The 19047-nt window shown below is 37.9% G+C and overlaps 1 protein-coding gene across 6 annotated transcripts in view; it reads right to left on the reverse strand.

Moving 5' to 3' along the window:
* Window positions 1-19047, reverse strand: part of cnksr2 (connector enhancer of kinase suppressor of Ras 2) — a 205540-nt gene that overhangs the window by 157070 nt on the left and 29423 nt on the right. For all 6 annotated transcript variants that reach the window (XM_003218904.4, XM_062977212.1, XM_008107310.3 and 3 more), the window contains exons 2-4: window positions 14203-14366; window positions 9058-9260; window positions 4541-4628 (exon numbers count right to left, since the gene is read on the reverse strand). In XM_003218904.4, the coding sequence (XP_003218952.1) occupies window positions 4541-4628; window positions 9058-9260; window positions 14203-14366 (455 nt within the window). The remainder of the gene's footprint in view (window positions 1-4540; window positions 4629-9057; window positions 9261-14202; window positions 14367-19047) is intronic.

The raw sequence follows: 19047 nt of genomic DNA on the forward strand, positions 1-19047 counted from the left end.
CTGAGAACCTACTTGAATAAATACGTAATGGCTGCATTGGAATTTTTATTATAAAGGGCTAATTGAAACTGTAGGGATGGTGATTCATTCAGGGAAACTGCAGGGATGGGAGGTCATGAAATGTGGCCTCTTCCAATCTGCTGCTCTGCTCAAATTCAAAACCCCTGTTTCTCTTTGCAAGTTGTTAAGGGGGGAGCGCTTTCTCCATTGGACATTTTAATGACTGCAAAAGAAGAAAGAATTCAATAGATCTACCCTGGAAACCTTTTTAGGAGCCTACAGCTGACACAGGGAATTGATAACATTTGTTTGTGGAGACACGAGTAACCATCACAAGCAAACAACTGTGGTGACAAGGCAGGCACTATCTCTCTTCAAAAAATGTTTCTCTTTGAAGACAAAAAGGAAGTTTGTGTCCCATATTTTTCATGGTGTATAGTCACAGTGTAAGCACAGACTTGGGGTTCTTTCCATCTGCTACAGAGTAAATAAACATTTCTTTATTTTTTTTCAAGTATAAGTGCACTACTATAGATCTTATGAAGACAGTCATCCTTCTTCAAATTAAATTTCCAATATTGTTGTAATTTGCTTCAATTATGAATTACAACCAGTACCCATGGATTGAACCACTGACAGCTTAAAAATATCCCTACCCACCAAAAAAGTCCAAAAAGCAAACTTGATTTTGCCATTTTGTATACAGGATGCCTTTTTTCTATGCCATTGTGAGTAATGGAATTTAAGCATCCATGGATTTTGGTGTCCACAAGGGGTCTTGGAACCAAACTACTTATAACTTTGCTTCTTCAAATAGTCTCCCTATTTATCAACATACTACTTAATATTAAATACAGCCTTCAATTTAACTAGTATAGGCCATTCATTAGGCAGCTCTCTCTAGCACACTAGAAACTGGGCAAGCATTGGCAAAACAGAGGAACATTTTTCTCTGCCGCTCCCATACTTCCCCCATGAGCACAGTCATCTTTAGATTGCTATAAATTTATGAAAATCTATACTGGGAAGCATTGCAAAAACTGTCATGCATCTTTCATCCACTGAACACAATCTGCATATGCGGGAAAGGATGAACGCACTCACATTTAAACTAAACCTACAGATAGAATTTTATGCCATAGCTTCAAAATTGAATATGAAATGTTTAGCAAGTAGGTGAAGATGCCCACAAACTGTCCCCAAGGACAATATTCATCCCCCTCCCCTCTCCGCTGGGAGCATGAGATGGCACTAATAAGCACTGTAAGTAAAACAAACACAGAAACCACTGTAAGCCTTAACTTTGGTACAGAAGTAATATAGAAAATCCAAACTCTTAAGTAATGAAAAGATCTTGACTGTACACATAATTTGTTACATAACCTATGAAAAAGCTCTTGTTGGTTGCCAGGGAGACAGACTTAGGACAAATAGTTCCTTAGTCAATGCTTATACCAATCAGATTTTATGCACACTCCTTTTTAAAGATAAAATACAAAATGCTAACATAAGTTTCTATACTCCCAACTAAAACAATATAAGGAGACAGGCTTGGGAAAGAGGATAATATAATGGAAATCTAATGTTGCCAAACCAATAGTATATCACAAAAACATAGACAATGCTTTCAGCACAAGTCAGCATGTTTGTGGAATCAAATGTATACAAAGAAGAAGCCCTGAAAGAAGCTGACCTAAAATCAGATCAAGAGATCATTCCTTCTCTGTCTCCTGTTTTCAGTACACAGACTTAGCTTCAATAAGGTGTTCGTTGGAAACTATACCTGTACAAAATTTTGTCAAGTGAACTCAAGGAGCAAAGCAAACCCAGGGTTGCAAGTTCCCTGCATTAAGTAAGAGGTTGGCACAGCTTATGAGTCATTGACACTTTCACAATATAAAAAAAAGCTCATCATTTAGAATAGGGTCACAAGAACACATGTTCCACATACCCACTTTTTGCTCACAATTCTTACAAGGATTATGTTGAAGAGATCTATATGAAAATGATGAAATGATACACACAAGGCTTGTTGAGTCCATATTAGAAAAGGTATGTGTATATATATTTTAGATTGACAGACAGACAGACAGATAGATAGATATGACTGGAGATGGGAGGTATTAAGTGTTTTGTGATCACTGCTGTTATTTGTGATGGCCCCAAAAGTATTATTTTTTCCCAGTAGGTTACATCAAAGTACATGAGATCCTCTAGTCCGGAACTACAGTATTTGTCATACACACAGAAGACTGAATAGTTGACCAAGAAATCTATGGAGAAAAATCCTACTAACTATTTAAATGCACATCTTCAGCCATAAATGCATGTATGAACTGCTGCCAAATTAACATCAGCATTTCATTTTATCCTCCAGTAAAGCACAGTAATCATACCAATCCCTCAGATTCTCTATATTAAATCTCACATGATATAAAGTAAAAGAGGTTATGCTTCCTTGCAAGTTAATTGATGGAGCACAGTACATGCCAATTAATTTTGCAACTTGACTAAATGTTAGACATGTGTGCGAACTTCGTTCTTATAGTTTCTTCCGTGTCTTTTGTGTCTTTCATTTATTCAGAAGCACGAAACAGAAAGACCCCCTCCCCACACGAAACTCAGTTCATGTGGAGCAGAAATTTCATGTGTGTGCGCTTCTTCTCTTTCTCCCCCTCCCTCCCTCCCTTGCACCCACAATGCCCCTCATTCACTCATAGGAGTCACGGCCGGGCAGCACCACATTCGGACCTCAGCATCAGGGTGGAAGGAACCATTTCCCCTCCCTCTTTCCAGGAGTGTGTGTGTGGGTGTGTGACTGTTCTGGCACCCGGCTGAAGGCATGCACTGAGAGGTGAGTATGCACTTTCCAAGTCTGCCCGCGCCCCACCACATACACACTTTCTTTCCAAGGAGAGTTTGTGTGTGGCATGGGGCATGCAAGCAGGCCTAGAAAGCTTGTGCACATCTGTCAGTGCCTGCCTGCAGCCGAGCGCCTGCACAGTCACACATGCCCCACCACCCACCGCACTCTCTGAGTTGAAAGGAGGGAGAGGCAGTGGTTCCTTCCTGCTTGCTTGCTGAGGAGGAGGAAGAGAAGAAGTACAGTACCTGCCAGGCAGGTGAACGCCTCAGGAAGGGGAGCCAGTGGGTGGGAAGCCTCCCCTGATAATGGACCAATTTTTGGGCCCCCAAAACAAAACAATCGAAAACAACCCTCCCAATTTCGGGAGGCTCTCCAAAAACGGATTGGGCCCCGCAACAAAAGCCGGAAACAAAACGAGACAAACTTTTACATCAATGCACATCACTACTAAATAATCAACACAAAACCCCTCACATACATTATTTGGCATTACAGAGGCACTTTTTAAAAAATCATTGTGGATTGTTGGCACTATGATTATAAATTCATGCTCATGGAAATCTACATGCCATATAGAAAATATACCCTCATTTTAAAAAGTGTCAATTTTATGGGTGAAAATATCAGTATTTCATACAATTCACCCCCCATAGCCATGGATTTCTCATTCGTGGATTCAAACTACCACAGATTGAAAATATTTGAAACAAAAGGTGTGCCCTCTTTCTGGAAAGCCATTCTTCCCGCCCAATCACTTTCTTGGTCCCTTTCTTTCCACCCTGCCCCCTCCTTCCTTTCCTCAGCCAACTGTGAGGTGGCAGAGCTGCTTTCCTGGAACTGGCAGGCCAACACTTCCCATTGAAATCCTAATAGGTTTATGTTGGTTAAAATTGTTCTTATTTTTAAATATTGTATTGTTCTTTCATTGTTGTTGTTGTTGTTGTTTTGCACTACAAATAAGACATGTGCAGTGTGCATAGGAATTTGTTCGTATTTTTTTTCAAATGATAATTTGGCCCCTCAACAGTTTGAAGGATTGTGGACCGGCCAGCTGCTTAAAAGGTTTGAGACCCCTGTGTCAAAGGAACATGAGTAACCATGAAAGATTTTTTACAGTTATATCTCCACTTTTGATGGTGTTAAGAGCACAGAACTGCTTTTATAGTGAAAAATTGCAAATAAAGAAATTGCTGGTCACAGAATTGCATTGGAAGGCCTAAGGATTCCTAGAGATGTATTCTCTCTACAAATCTCTAGGTCGTCCAGCAGGTCTTCAGGAAGTTGACTATAGAAGATCTAGATTCCTGGACAGAACATTTAAATCAAATTAATGAATAATCCAATCCATAATGTCAAAATTACAAGTATGGAAGGACAACTGTATTTATTTCAATTTTATCCCCACTTATTTTAGTAAATTTAAAGCAGCTTTTAGGCAAGTGTAGCTGTTTCTTCCTTATGTATGCTAAGGGGAACTGCCATGGTGAATATTAATTTCCTTTCCACTGCAGGAAAAGCACATAAGTGACATATTAAAAAATTAGGAATTTGCATACAGATTTGTCATTATGTAAAAAGAAATGTTTTAACAGTAAAAGAGACCTATCTTTGAAATCTTTACACAATGTACTTTTAAAAAATTAAGTACAAAAGGACACCAAGGTGGTCTCATACCTGCTGTACAATCGTTGTTAATTCAAGACAGAGCTGTATGACATTATTTCTTGTTACAGAGTAATCTGTCACAGCAGCAAAAGGTGATCTGAAAAAAGAAATAAAGAATAGTATAAAGAAATAAAATCAATTGCTTTATTGTGGTCCATAAACACAAGCTACATTAATAATAATCTGTTCAAAAAATACATATGCTAAGGATAAGTTCAACTACAAATAATGACAATTCAAAATTATGAAGTTTAGACTTAATCCTCCACCAGTACTTGGGACCTTTTGGTTGCTCATGATAAAAATATGACCACACTGTGGCTTTTGAATTTTCCAAACAGATCAACAAAGCTATCTACAATTTAAGTACGATTTCTACAATACTACATTTATCTGTTCAAAAGAAAGCTTTAAAACTGGAAGAAAATTATCTTCTTCTACCTGATGTAATGACGATTGATGGTAACCATGTTAATTAGGTGACAGTCCAGTATGGGTTTTAAGGATCTATCCAAGGTGTTGATTCAGACCCCCAAATTGACCTTGGATGGCTCCTTTAGGTTGTATACTAAAACACAGAGCAGTTTCACTACAGCAGTTAAATAGAAACCACTAGCTACCATTGACCTGAGATTTAATTTGTGCTTCTCTTCAAAATATTTGTTACCAATACCAAATACCCAAATTGGCTTCTATTAATTCTGTACTTAACTAATTAACTAAAGTTAATTTCCAGCTTCCTAAAACAAAAGGTATCATATATCTTGTCATTTGAGGTTTCCGATTAGTACTGCAAACAGAACTGAATAACCCCAAATTTAATAGTAGTTGTTTTGTAAGTGAAAAAATATTTTTGACTCCTTATTAAAGACCTAAAACAAATCCATTAAAGAGTGAACCTAATCAAGTGTGGTCGGTATCCAATAATAAGACCATCCTAAACTAACACCTCTGCTCTATATGGTAAAGATACAAGCTTTTGGCTTTTTCTCACCCCAACTTTTCATAGAATCATAGAGTTGGAAGAGACCAGAAGGATCATCTAGTCCAACCACCTGCTAGCCTGATGAAGAATTCTGAAGAATCTGAGCGCTTACTCAGAGGTGTATGATGCATTCACTCGCTACTTGCAACCTTTCTTTCCTAATAAACTAACAAGATAATCTATAGTCTTTATTCCTTCATATAAGTTATACCGTCACTCACAACTTTGTATTTTGCCACCCTACCATAGGGATATTTCCTCCTGATATCAACAACCCTGCTCAGCACTTACAAACCCAGGGCCATGGCTTTCTTAATTGAATCTATCCACTTGTAATGTGATTTTTCTCTTTTCTAGCTGCCTTCTACCTGGCTATTGTTTGTTCCAGTGAATCAAACCTTCTCATGATAAAGCAACATACCAATGAACAAATCAGGAAGACCCTGTTCTGAGCACCAACTGCTAAAATTATTCATTTCCCCCCTTCCTGTTAACCCAAAAGCAACGTTTAGACATTATGAAAATATCCTGATATCACATTTCATTATGTTTGGTCCTCTATAATATTACTGGTTACATTTCCATTATGTTTTAAAAGACAATTTTAACTTACATTAAAACTTCCAACAGTAAAAGACATTTACCAACTTACATTTTTTATTCAAATATACTGTCTGCAATTTTGCATATCCCACTGACGACAATTCTGCTCCATTAAGGCTTACTATGACCATTTAAATCACTGCTGAGCACTTTAAATCTCCGTAGTGGCCTATATTTCAAAATGCTTTTGTTGTTTTCCCTTTTAGCATTTTAGCCTGTGCTACTATGAACTAGGGCAAAGAGGGGAAATGTGTCTTTCTCAAAACTTGGGGGCACTTTTATGCTTTTGGTTCTTCTGCTCCTGTGAGTGCTTTTCTGTAAATACAAAATGGCATTGCAGAAGAAAGCCATAGAAGTGATCATGTGGAGTGAAATTCTGAACAAGACTATTTTAAGCTCTTTTGTACACTAATGCCACTTTAAATAGGCCTAAATTTAGCTTGCTCAAAGCTTTTCACCTGAAGGATTTTTAAATTATTTCTTTAAAAGTTCCAACTCTTGCCCTGTACAGAAGAATTCAAATACAAAAGAAGCCTCCCGGTTTCAAGACTGTCTTCTCATTCCTTAAATGTTTTCAGATGGAAATGCGAAGCATTACTAACAAAATATTATCTTGTCACTTCCTTACTTTGTGTTCAACACTAACATTCTGCAAACTGTCAATCTGAGATAAAACCAAGTCCTGGATGAGAAGGTAAATTATGCTGTGCCAAGTGGTATAGACTCTAGGAGTCATCTACACAGCTTGTTTGGGGAGGAAATCTTCTCAGTTCAGAAAACTCTTTCCAAACATTTATCATACTTATATTGTGATCTACCTCTGAGCAATGTTGATAGTTAGACCAAGCCTTGTCAATGCATAACTTTCCAGATACTGTTGGACTACAAGGCCCAGCATTCATAATCACAGAGCTCCTAAAACTACGATCCATTAAGACCTAGAAAGCAGAACTTTGTCAATCTATTCAATCTACCCATCATCTCAATCAATATTACAGCAGAGTCTCGCTTATCCGACCTTCGCTTATCAAACGTTCTCGATTATCCAACGCAGTCTGCCCCCACAGCTGTTTCTCTAGGTAGCAAGGACTGAACTTTTTATGGATGTAACTTCCGACAATGTTGTTGCTGTAATTTTATGCAATTTTATCTTTATTTGTAGTAAATTTGTTTGTAGTCAATGTTTTTGTAGTCAATGTGTTGTGACTGCGCCTTCGGGGATTATGGTTGATGGTGATGGGATTCGAAGAGGAAGAAAAAACCCTCGTGATGAGGGTTCACTGGAGGAGTTGCGCAGGAAGCGACTTAGAGAGCTATATGGGGGATCTTCTGAGGAAGATTCAGATGGGGAGTTTGGGGAAATGGATGCTGAGGAACAGGTGGTGGCTGGGGAAGTGGGCACTGAATGGGCACAGCCACCGGAGATGTCTGGGGATTTGGGGCCTATGGATACTACTGAACCTGGGGTTTCTGCAGGAGCTGATCCCACTTGGGATGCTTGGAGAAGGGAGGATGGTTCTTTAAGTGTTCATGGGGCTAAGTGTGGGCAGGATGATTGTGACTCCGACGAATTGCTAGATACTCCGGATCCACGAGCTCTAGCTGTGTGGAGTTCGGGCTCTGAGTAGATTTGGGACACCTGGTGTTTGGGTGTGAGTGTTTGGTCACCCAGGAGGAAGGGGAATAAAATGGGAATGTTTGGCCACTGCACTTTGCGTGTGGCAAGGTGTTGCTGAGGCGCCATTGGGATCTCTGTGTTTCCGTGAAGACTGGACTTGGACTGTGATTCGGATGTAAGTTATCTGGGACTGCTCTGCAGCAGAGGGATGGAACTGTGTGGGTTTCCTTGGACTGCATTCTGATTACTATTTCTAGCTGCTGATACTATCTGGCTTGGCTCTCGCTGTGTCTTATCATGGACCTGGTTTGGATGACTGCACCCTCTTCGGATTTTGGATTGAATTTGACCTGGCTTCTGTCTACGCCCTCTGACTGACGACTACTCCCGGCTTCTGACTACTGGTTTGCCTTTCGGAATTTGCTGCTGCCTCCTGACCTGACCTTGGATTCTCCTGACGACGGCTATTCATCATCCCTTTGAAGCTTTTGGCTTTATCTGCACCGTGGAAGCAGTTTACTGCTCTTCTAATTTGTTTGTTTTCAAGCCAGTTTGCTGTTTTTCTTTTGGGAACTGTCCCTTTAAATCCGCAGAGCCGGCTGTCTGTTTTCAGAAACGGTTTGAAGCCAAAAGAGGCTTTTGCACTTTCAGTTATACTCTGCAGCTTCTGGAAGGTTTCAAGCCTTCGTTTATTTTGCATATTTTCTTGCAGTCAACTCTATTTGTTATCCAAAGCTGAATTGAAGCGTCTTTTAGTTTTTATTGAATGCCAGCATGGGAAAATAGCGTGGCTTGTTTTTGAGTTATTTTTGTCCAAACTACTCTTGAAACACTGATAAGTGAAGTGTTTCAAGGATACTGTCTGTGTTTATGTTATTTTTGGCTTATCTTCGGAATAAACTCTGTTTTGTTTGTTAACTGGCGTCTGACTCTTGACACAATGTTTTCAATACATTGTGATATTTTGGTGCTAAATTCATAAATACAGTAATTACTACATAACGTTACACTGTATTGAACTTCTTTTTCTGTTGATTTGTTATAAAGCATCATGTTTTGGTGTTTAATTTGTAAAATCATAATGTAATTTGACATTTAATAGGCTTTTCCTTAACCCCTCCTTATTATCCAACATTTTCCCTTATCCAACGTTCTGCTGACCCATTTATGTTGGATAAGTGGGACTCTACTGTATAACTAATTGCTTTTAAGCTAATTAATTTCACTGGAAGCTAAAATTATGGTACAAGTTGTAACAAATTTTATGCATATATGTATGTATTACAAGCCATCATCCATGACATTTCTAAAATGGTTTACCTGTCCAGCCAAGCCAGAAGACTTTTTGCTGCTCCAATCAGATCCACCACTGAGGTAAGGAAATCATTTGGTAATTTTCTGCTCGACCTGCCATCATAGTGACCACTCCTCCTCCTCCCTGTGATAAAGTTCTGAAGATTTTTGGCAGATGCATTCAATTTGTGAGAAAGCGTTTTTAGGTTTTCTGTTTCCAGCCCATAGTTCTGCATGTAAAAGAAAATGAGGGGAAGTTATCTCTTCATCTTTACAGAAAGCACTGAAACAACAAGGATGCTTTCAAGTCCAATCATATGTAGTTAACACGTGAATGAACATACTTGTTATAAAATGTCCCTATTTTTCAGAAAAGAAAATCTACATAGACTAAACAAACACAGAGGCTACTCTATATTTTAGATTGGTTTATATATAAGATATAAGTATTCAATCAAGCAAAAAACTAAAACATTTTCATATTCCAAGTGAAGATGAATTCCTCTAGTTTTATGCCATTGTTTAACAGACATTAACTCTCTACATAACCTCTTTCATTTTATGTGTGCGATTTAATAACTGATGTATCCAGTTAATACATGAAAATGAGCATGATTTGTCATGAAGAGCTATTAACTTTCCAAAAATTAAAGCCATTAAGAAATTTGGGGGAGAAATGGAAAAAATATACAGTACTTGGGTTCTCTCCCCGCTACTTTTAAGGTTTGGGATCATTAAAATGCATTGAGTATTACTAGACGTATTCATAAAAGTATAGAAGTATAGTTCATTCAGACAATAATTACAAATCTAATTCAATTTACTTTTATTTTTTGTGAGAAACCGAGCTATAACTGCTGAACTTTCATAAATCAAGCATCACCTTATTTATGAGAGAAAGCAACAAGCCGAATCAGGGAAAGCCACCAATGTTATAGAAAACAAAATTAACTTCCTATGTATTCTGAATTTTAGTCTGCTCTACATTGTCAAGCAGAAACTACCCAAAACACTCATTTTCAGAAAAGTAACCGAGGAAGTAAAAAAGGAAAGGGTTTATCAAATTTATGAACCATCACTATCAATAGTTCTGCACCTTCTGATATCTTCATTCTATCATTGTCATGGACATTTGAAAACTATCCACATTGAAGCAAATTTATTTACTTCTCTACTTTTTCCATGTCAATTTATTTCTTGAATTTGGTATTTATAACCATGGGGAAGGTTTTCTCCTCTCACAGACTGCAGAAAATGGAGGAATCTGGAGCCAGTTAAAAACAAAAGCTATCAGAGGCTACATTATTAAAAGGCCTTGCTATCATGGTAGCATGCCATCACCTAAGGAGAATGGAAAACCTAGTAAAACTATATAACAGCTATTTAAATCTCTAACCTCATGTTATCTAAAATGCACCTACTAACTGTAGAGGAAAAAAGTCCTCTCTTATTCCCAGTAGTGAAAGCTTTCAGATCCTTTAAACCTGAAGTAGAAATTAAAGTAAAACTGATGTTTACTGAATGCATTTTAAAATATACTATAAAATTAATAGATTTTTGTAAGTACAATTTTATTAGTTACATGATAACCATATTTTGAAGCTTCCACTTTCAAGCTATAATTAAAATAAATGTGTTGAAATGTAAGTAAATGAAGAAGATGATAATGATAATGATGATTATATTTATTTACATCCCAGTTTCCTCTTTTGAACGAGACTCAAAGTGACTGGACAAGACCCAAAGCTCATAGTTCTCTAGAAGTGTATCTTCCATTTGTTCCCAACTTATTATTTCACAAGAAATCCACAAAGATTCCTACTTATTTAGTCCCCACAATAAACCCCACAATTTTTAACATCATGAGTTGCAACTTTGAAAATGATTGAATACAGGTGGGCTGCACAATTCTTTCCTGACTTTGGATAAGTTACAGCTAGTGGGAGTTGCAGTCCCAAAACCATACATTCCAGGCTCTGTCAGTTTAATATGCTGGGGACTGAGACTTGATTTTATACTTTCCATTATAAAAGAAACATTAAAATATAATTCCCACTTCCCATTTTGGAATCAAGATTTTTAATATGGTGCTCTACTGCTTGATTATTCCAGGATAGATGATATTAACAAAAGTGAAGAAAACAGATTGCTCCAGAATAATTGCAGCTATCAAACACCTCAGATCTCACAACTTTCATAGAAATATCATTGTTCTAGGCAGATCTACTAAACCTAGTTACATGACTATGTTTTCCATTTAAACATTTCACAGTTGTCAGTAGCATCTTAAATAATTACTTAACACAAAGAATTAAGAGTTTGTGACCAAGGCTCTAGTAAGCAGTGCCATAAGGATGAAATGGTACTGCTAGGAGTACTGTGTTACCACAATAGACATGATAAGCCATTTTAAGTCTAAACATCATAATGATTTCATCTAATCATGGCAAAGGAATCAACAAAAAATCTCAAATCCTAAAGCAACATAGCCAACAGAGACCACCGTATCTAGAGAGTAATTTGTTACATGAATTTGGGATTTAAGGGGACTACCTTAAACTGTACTGGATCTTTGTTGCCTGATCTAAAAGCTTTCCCTTGCAAATCACAATTCTCATGGATCACAAACATCTTCTCACATTCTTTGCATTGCTGCACACATCTCTGCATGATTCCACACATCTTTCCTATATGAACCCTCCCTTATTCAATGAAACTACTCCAGCCTACAGCTCAAACCCATTAGATTCAATGGTGTTTCCACTGGTTAGCACTGATGACATCAGAATCTGTGAACCTACTGTCCTCATGCAACTTAAAAACCTGCTGTGGAGCTGGGGTTTGGTTACACAAAGAACTATAGTCTGAGGGTGAGGACAAAGTTCAAATTCCTGGCACTAGACAAATTAAGTACGCCATCAGATCCAAATGAAGTACATCATTGACTCCATCTTCAATATGACCTCCTTTCCAATATTTAACATGACTCACATGTCCCTTCTCAAACCATTAGATCATTGGATCCTAGGGTTCATGGATGAAGCAGATCTAGATCCATTTCAGTCTTGTTTCAGGTCTGGTTATGGGACAGAGACAGATTTGGTCAACTTAGTGTATGACCTAGGCAGAGAACTGGACAGGGGGGATGTGTCCAGTTCTCCTGGGCCTTTCAGTGGCTTTCAATACCATTGACCATGGTATACTTCTGGGTTGCTTTTCTCGGATGGGCCTTGGAGGTACTGTTCTTCAGTGGCTCCATTCCTTCCTGGAGGGACATCCTCAGAATTTGGTGCTGGGTCGCTCAGAACACTGTGTTGTCCCTCATGCTGTCCAACATATACATGAAAGCACTGGGAGAGGTCATCTGGAGTTTTGGAGTGCTGTGCCATCTATAAGCAGATGGCACCTAACTCTTATCACTCCTTTCCAACTAATTCCTGTGCTAAAGCGGTATCTGGAAGCAAGGGTCTGGAAGTGGGCAAACAAACTGAAGCTTAATCCAGACAAAACAGAGATGTTTCTATTCAGTCAAAAGAGAGATCTGGGAATAGAGATTCAGCCTGTGTTAGATGGAGTTATATTCCCCCTGAAAACACATGTTTGCAGTCTGGCAGTATTCCTGGATTCAGCTCTGAACCTGGAGGCCCAGATATCAGCAATGACCAAGACTGCTTTTGCACCATTAAAGCTAGTGTGCCAACTGTGTCCATTCCTTGAGAAGCCAGATCTGGCCATGGTGGTACATGCCTTGGTTACATCCCAGTTAGACTACTGTAGGGGCTGTCTTTGAAAAGTGCTCAGAAACTTCAATTGGTCCAAAGAGCAGCTGCCAGACTGCTAACTGGGACTGGCTACAAGGAGTGGACAACTCCTCTGTTGTGACATCTGTCAACACGTTTCAGAGCACAATTCAAAGTTCTGGGTTTAACCCACAAAGCTCTATATGGCTCCAGTCCAGGTTATCTGAAGGACCGCATCTCTTTCTATGAACCTGGGAGACATCTATGATCTCTTGGGGAGGGCCTTCTCTTGGTCTTCCCACCCACTCAAGAGTGTTTGGTGGGAACATGGGAGAAGACCTTTTCAGTGGCTGCTCCCAGACTATGGAAATCCATCCTAAGAGAGACCAGGATGGTTCTGTTCCTGCTGGCCTTCCACAAGTAGGTCAAGACTTCTTGCATTTGAAGAAGGATAAGGGGCAGGTTGCTAGGGAGGTTGTGAGTGAGGTTTTGGTGGGGACTAGGTATTTTAAATGTATTTTAATTTATTTATTGTATTTTAACTGTATTTTTATATTTACTTTGTTTTAAATTGATCAAAGTGTTTGACTGTTAGTCATCTTGAGTCCCCTCGGGAAGGAAGGTGGGGTATAAATAAAGTAAATAATAAAAACTAGCATACAGTCTCCCCCAAATAAGGGACAGTGTACTCCAAACACAGACACAATTAAATCAAACAAAACATAATCTTGCAAAGCCATATAATTAATGTTCAGAGTTTTAAACTTAAATCAGTGTGGATCATTCTGTTCTTCACCACTGCCAGTTCTGGTCCTGGACACCGCTAGCATTTGACCTCCAACAGATTATCTCATTGTATTATCTGAGAAAAAGCTACTTGCTTGCAGCAGCAAAAGAGATGCATGAGATTTATAAAACCACTTGTCATTTGCTGATTTGTACAAACCTATCCTAGAAGGAAAATAGTAATTTCTAGTTTGATGAAAAACATTCTTATTGCAATAAGGCTAAACTGAATTGTATGTATCCATGCATAAAATGTTTTGAATTTTCAACTGCTATTTGCATTCCAATTGATCTTGTCTTCTTTTGTATTGTCAAATTTGATGTGGTTGTCCTGCCCTGCAGTTCTCTAGCGACAAAATCAGCTCACAGACATAAATTTCCTTTTATTTCCCAAAGTATACACTGCAGTTGCAAAGTCCCTCCCCTCTCCCCTCCTCATATTCCGGAGCCTTCACCGTGCCTGCCCCGTTTTCACAGAAACAATCAGTTCTGGTCAGTTCTCCCCTTTTCTTGCTTCCAATGTGCTACCAGTCTACTTTCATGGTTCCCCACACCAGGAAAGGAGGTCATGGCGTACGGTAATACAATTTCTATATTTATGTCAGAAATATTCCCAATTCCTCCCATTTATTCCACAGATATTTACCAGTGCACAGAGTAAGTCAACTGCTTCCAAAATAAGTTCTTGATGACCAATTCGAGTAACACCGAGATCTTCTAATTCTTGGTGAGTGATTCGTAGTAGCTGGTCCCCACCAATCTTCTCTCTTTCAAAATTCTTGATATATTGCTGCAGGCAGTCATCAAGTCCTAAAAGAGGAAAAAAAGAACATTGAGGGGGGATACAATATGATTTATATGTGTATGAGGAAATATTTGAAATTTAAATAAGTGACCCACAGTGTGCTGCAAGCATGGTATTTTTTATTTTTCAAATTGATATTGTGGCATGTTGTGATGAACAGTAATTACAAAAAAATCATTCAGATAGATAGATATAATCCCAGATAACAAACAACATCATAAAACCATCACATACTATTTCTATCATGAGAACTCCAGCAAGACACTCAGACCAGGCAATTAAATTAAAGCATGTATCCATCAACATCTACTTTGCATTACATTAAATTATGTAACCTGAGAAGAATGGAAAATGGCATAAGATATATGTATATGTATCCAGCTATATAATCACAAGTAAATGAATATAGTTGAACCCTGTTCAGGCATTCATAAGATGTGCATGGTAGTCCACCTTCTTCATTAATAAGTAAGGGAGTTAGGGCTAGCAGAACTTTTCTCCTCATGTTCATTATGAAAACCTTAACTGGGCAATGTTTATGTATAATATAGATAGACAGAAAATAGTAATAAACGATTAATATGAATACCCCAAGTACTAGAAGGGCAGATGTTGGACAATGCAAGTACCCTTGCCTGAATTAGAGAAAATACAATTGAGGTTTGCATGACGCCAAGGAGGCCCCGGTTCGGATCTGCTCCCACTAGTCACCTAGTCACTTTCTCCTCTTTGAAGAGAAGAAAACCTTTTCTCGGGAAGGGAGATGGGGTGGCAGGTAGCAACTCTGACAGTGATGACAGAGGCCTGGGGTACTGAAATTTTCACTAAGCTCCCTGTTGAGAGTCCATGCAAAAATAATGAATAAACACCACCATTAAAGGTATCTCCTAGTGATTAATGTTATGGTAGTGAAACATGTACAGTTATCAAACACAGATTTTTCCATGTTGTCATATGGAGACAGAAGAACAGTTGGTATCCTTGTGGTGCCAGGGGGAAATTTTCTTCCCTAGGGACACACAAAGGATCACAATCCCTCATGCTTTCTTCTTTCACAAACAAAAAACAACTTCTAGTTTCTGTGGGATGGGAATCCATACCATTTCACATAAATTTATAGATCGTAAAAGAAAACTTTTGTTATTTTATTCTAGGCAAAATCACTTTTTCTGGAGGCTTTTGGGATCCGTATTTTTCCATTTTGTTTCATTTTTATTACAAAAAAATGTGGCACAGGAGAATGCACAAATGATTCTGAAGTTGTATGCAGATGGCACTGTGTCCACTCCTGCCCTAGCAACACTGAAAAAATAATAATGAAAAAAAACAGAGATGTGCCTGCTTAAGAATCCGAAAGAAAAAAATGCATAACATGACCATAATTTAGGAGATTCAATGTTGCATATGTGCTGAAAATAGGATATTAAATATATTTTAAGTTCAGAGTGAGGTCAATTTAAGACATTTATTATATTCTGAGGCATCTGCTCTATAAGCAAGTGTTAAATGCTTGTTAAATTCTTTCAGTAAAGAAATAACTGCCTTTTGTTCTAATTTAAGCTGTAATTCTACCCAGTTACCTTGGAGTTTCAAGACTCACTGACCCCAGTAAGATTTATTTCTAAAGACAAACATATACAATTCCTCTGTCTGTGCTATACATTCATATTTTTCAGCCATAGCGGACTAAAATTGAGTTTCATTCACTACAATATGCAGGCTTACACTTATTCTTCTGTCAGAAATAACATAATTCTAACATTATGGTTTCACATTAAGAGTTATGTTTACAATGCACCACTAGTAAAGATTTTGCTTTGTGACATGGAACTGTCTTTGTAAAAGAGCGGAAACCACAAATTCCTAATTGCAATGAGGCCATAAGAAGACAAGCATGACCTAACAAACTCTGTGTTGAAATGATAATCTGTATCAATATCCTTCTTTTAAACTGTTTAATGATGTGCTTGTGCATATGATGTTTACCTAATCACCACTAGTTGTAAATCCTTAATCCACTCATCCCAGGCTCACATTATAAGCAAGGGGGTTTTAGATTATAAGAATAATCAGCAGTTTAACACACATGAATTATACACAGGATTGTAATAAAAATAGTCTAATCAAACAGTTGATTTTTAAAAATCATTTTTTAAAAATTCAGAATTTCTAGTAGAAGTGCCAATGCATCAATGTTTCAGAATATAATACTATACTACAGCTCCTTTAAAACAAATTATTCAGTTACGATGTTTATTTATTAATTTTGTAGATTCCAGAAAATATGTAAAAGAGTGTTGATTCTTTCAACAGAATCAGCCACAAAAATGGAAAACAATGTTACATTGTAGCATCTTAGAAACAAAGTACCATATTAGTTAAAATGTTAAACTTGTTAACGTCTTAGATTCCACAGAATACAGAATCAACAACAAAAAGGAAGACATTACATTGTACAGAGCCTTTGAAAAATCTACTCATTTAAAATGTTAGCTTTTAAAATTTATACTCATGTACAAATCTAGAAGTCAGACTTGGCCATGGTAGTCCACACTCTGGTTACATCCCGAATAGATTACTGCAACGCGCTCTATGTGGGGTTGCCTTTGAAGAAGACTGCTCAGAAGCTCCAAATGGCCCAACAGGCTGTAGCCAGACTGTTCACTGGAGCGAAGTACAGGGAGCATAGAAACCCCCCGTTACGTCAGCTCCACTGGCTGCCAGTCTGCTACTGAGCACAATTCAAAGTGCTGGCTTTAGCCTATAAAGCCCTAAACGGTTCTGACCCAGCTTACTTGATCGAACATATCTCCCTCTATAAACCACCACAGAGTTTAAGATCATCTGGAGAGGCTCTGCTCTCAGTCCCGCCTTCTTCGCAAGCGTAATTGGTAGGAATGAGAGACAGGGCCTTCTGAGTGGTGGCCCCTCGGCTATGGAACTCCCTCCCCAGGGATATTAGCTCACCTCTTTCTCTCCTGATCTTCTGTAAGAGAGTAAAAATGTAGCTCTGTGACCAAGCGTTTGGAGAATCAGTACAATAAACAAACATTTTTACTCTCTTACAGAAGATCAGGAGAGAGAGAGGTGAGCTAATATGTGATTAACTATATGTAAAGCCTCCTTGAGTCCCCTTCAGGGTAGAGAAAGGTGAGATAGAAATATTGTAAATAAATAAAAATAAATAAATAGAAAATTTAGTCAAACAATCCACCCAAAAACCTGAGTCAACCAGGGCTCAATGTGACGACTGTACCTTAACTCTTACCAAAAAAAAGGAGCAATTCCGCTCTCTGAATAGAGTGGCAAAAGGCAAGAAAAACCACATATTCCTTAACACTGAGATACATGTGGTTCATAGATTGGGCTATTCCTAGGCTCTGAGATCTCAGGGGTAAACCTGACACCTTGGGATAACCTTTGCTGGATTCATCAAGACTCAACAACAGTTGTCCAAAATATATCATATGGGGGGGGGGGCACAATAGTGTAATGATGGGAAAGTATTTCCCTGGTTTGAAATTCACTTTTACAAGCTGTACTCTAAACAGGGGGGAAATCAAACCTTTCTCCCCTGTTCAGTGTTCAATGGAGCCTTTGCAAATGCTACTTTTGTGTGGAGGGAGACAAATGCTACGTTTCAGAACCCGTTGAAATTGCAGTCTCGTGAATGGGGGGATCCCATGTTTTGACATTTTTTTACCAAACATGGGAGTTGCAGGCTAACTAAAGATACATTGCTAAAATAACACAAAAACAAAAGCAAGAATGTTTCTTTAACTCTGCTTTCAAAGGGGAAAAATCCACAAAGGTTTTCCAGTTGTATTTTAAACACTATTCCTAGCACAGTCTGTAACAATAACTGTATTTGGAAACTGTCATCCAAATGAAGACTGAAAAGGAGAAAGAGAAAAAAAAGAAATTAATAATTAAAAAAATAAAACAATCATATACCAAAGTAAAGAAAAGTTAGACAGATGTTCAGAACAGGAAGACAGGTCAGAACATGACATTAAGAAATCTAGATAAACATGGATCAGGTTTCAAAACATTTTATTCAACAAGACTGATTTAAAATTATGTGAAAGATTTCAAACACCTAGGCAGCTATTCGTGGTTGTGAACAATGTTGCATTTTAATTCACATAGAAACAGCAAGGAGTGTGATGATATTCAATTATCTAGAACAGCAGGAAATTCTCTTTAGGGTTTTTTCTACAGACCAGCGCAAAGAATAAATCTCTGGCACACTGCAGTAATAGAACAACTCCATGGAAAAATGTTGTTTTGTACTGTACAATGTACTGGATAGAAATAACACATCTTCTATAAACAACATGAAACTTCAGAAAAATCAAACAGAACTCAACCGATAAAATATAAAGAACAAAATAGATAAAATATCATTACATTAATTCCTTGCATCTACAATGTGTAACATTCAGGACTAAATGGTCACTAAATATTCCAAATTTCAATTTGACTACACAACAGTGTTCTCCTCTTGCAAAAATATATCTAAATGTATTAAAAACTTTAGAACCTACCATTACCACATACTAACGTTAGCATTAGCTTTTGAGGTATGAAAGGTTGCAAAAAGCTGACAAAGTTTTAATAATGGCAATACTCGCCCACTCACTCCCAAGATGGAGAATAATCAGTTCTTTGGTTCCATTCTTTTCC

This window comes from Anolis carolinensis, chromosome 3 (genome assembly GCF_035594765.1).
Source record: "Anolis carolinensis isolate JA03-04 chromosome 3, rAnoCar3.1.pri, whole genome shotgun sequence".
Classification (NCBI taxonomy): Eukaryota; Metazoa; Chordata; class Lepidosauria; order Squamata; family Dactyloidae; genus Anolis; species Anolis carolinensis.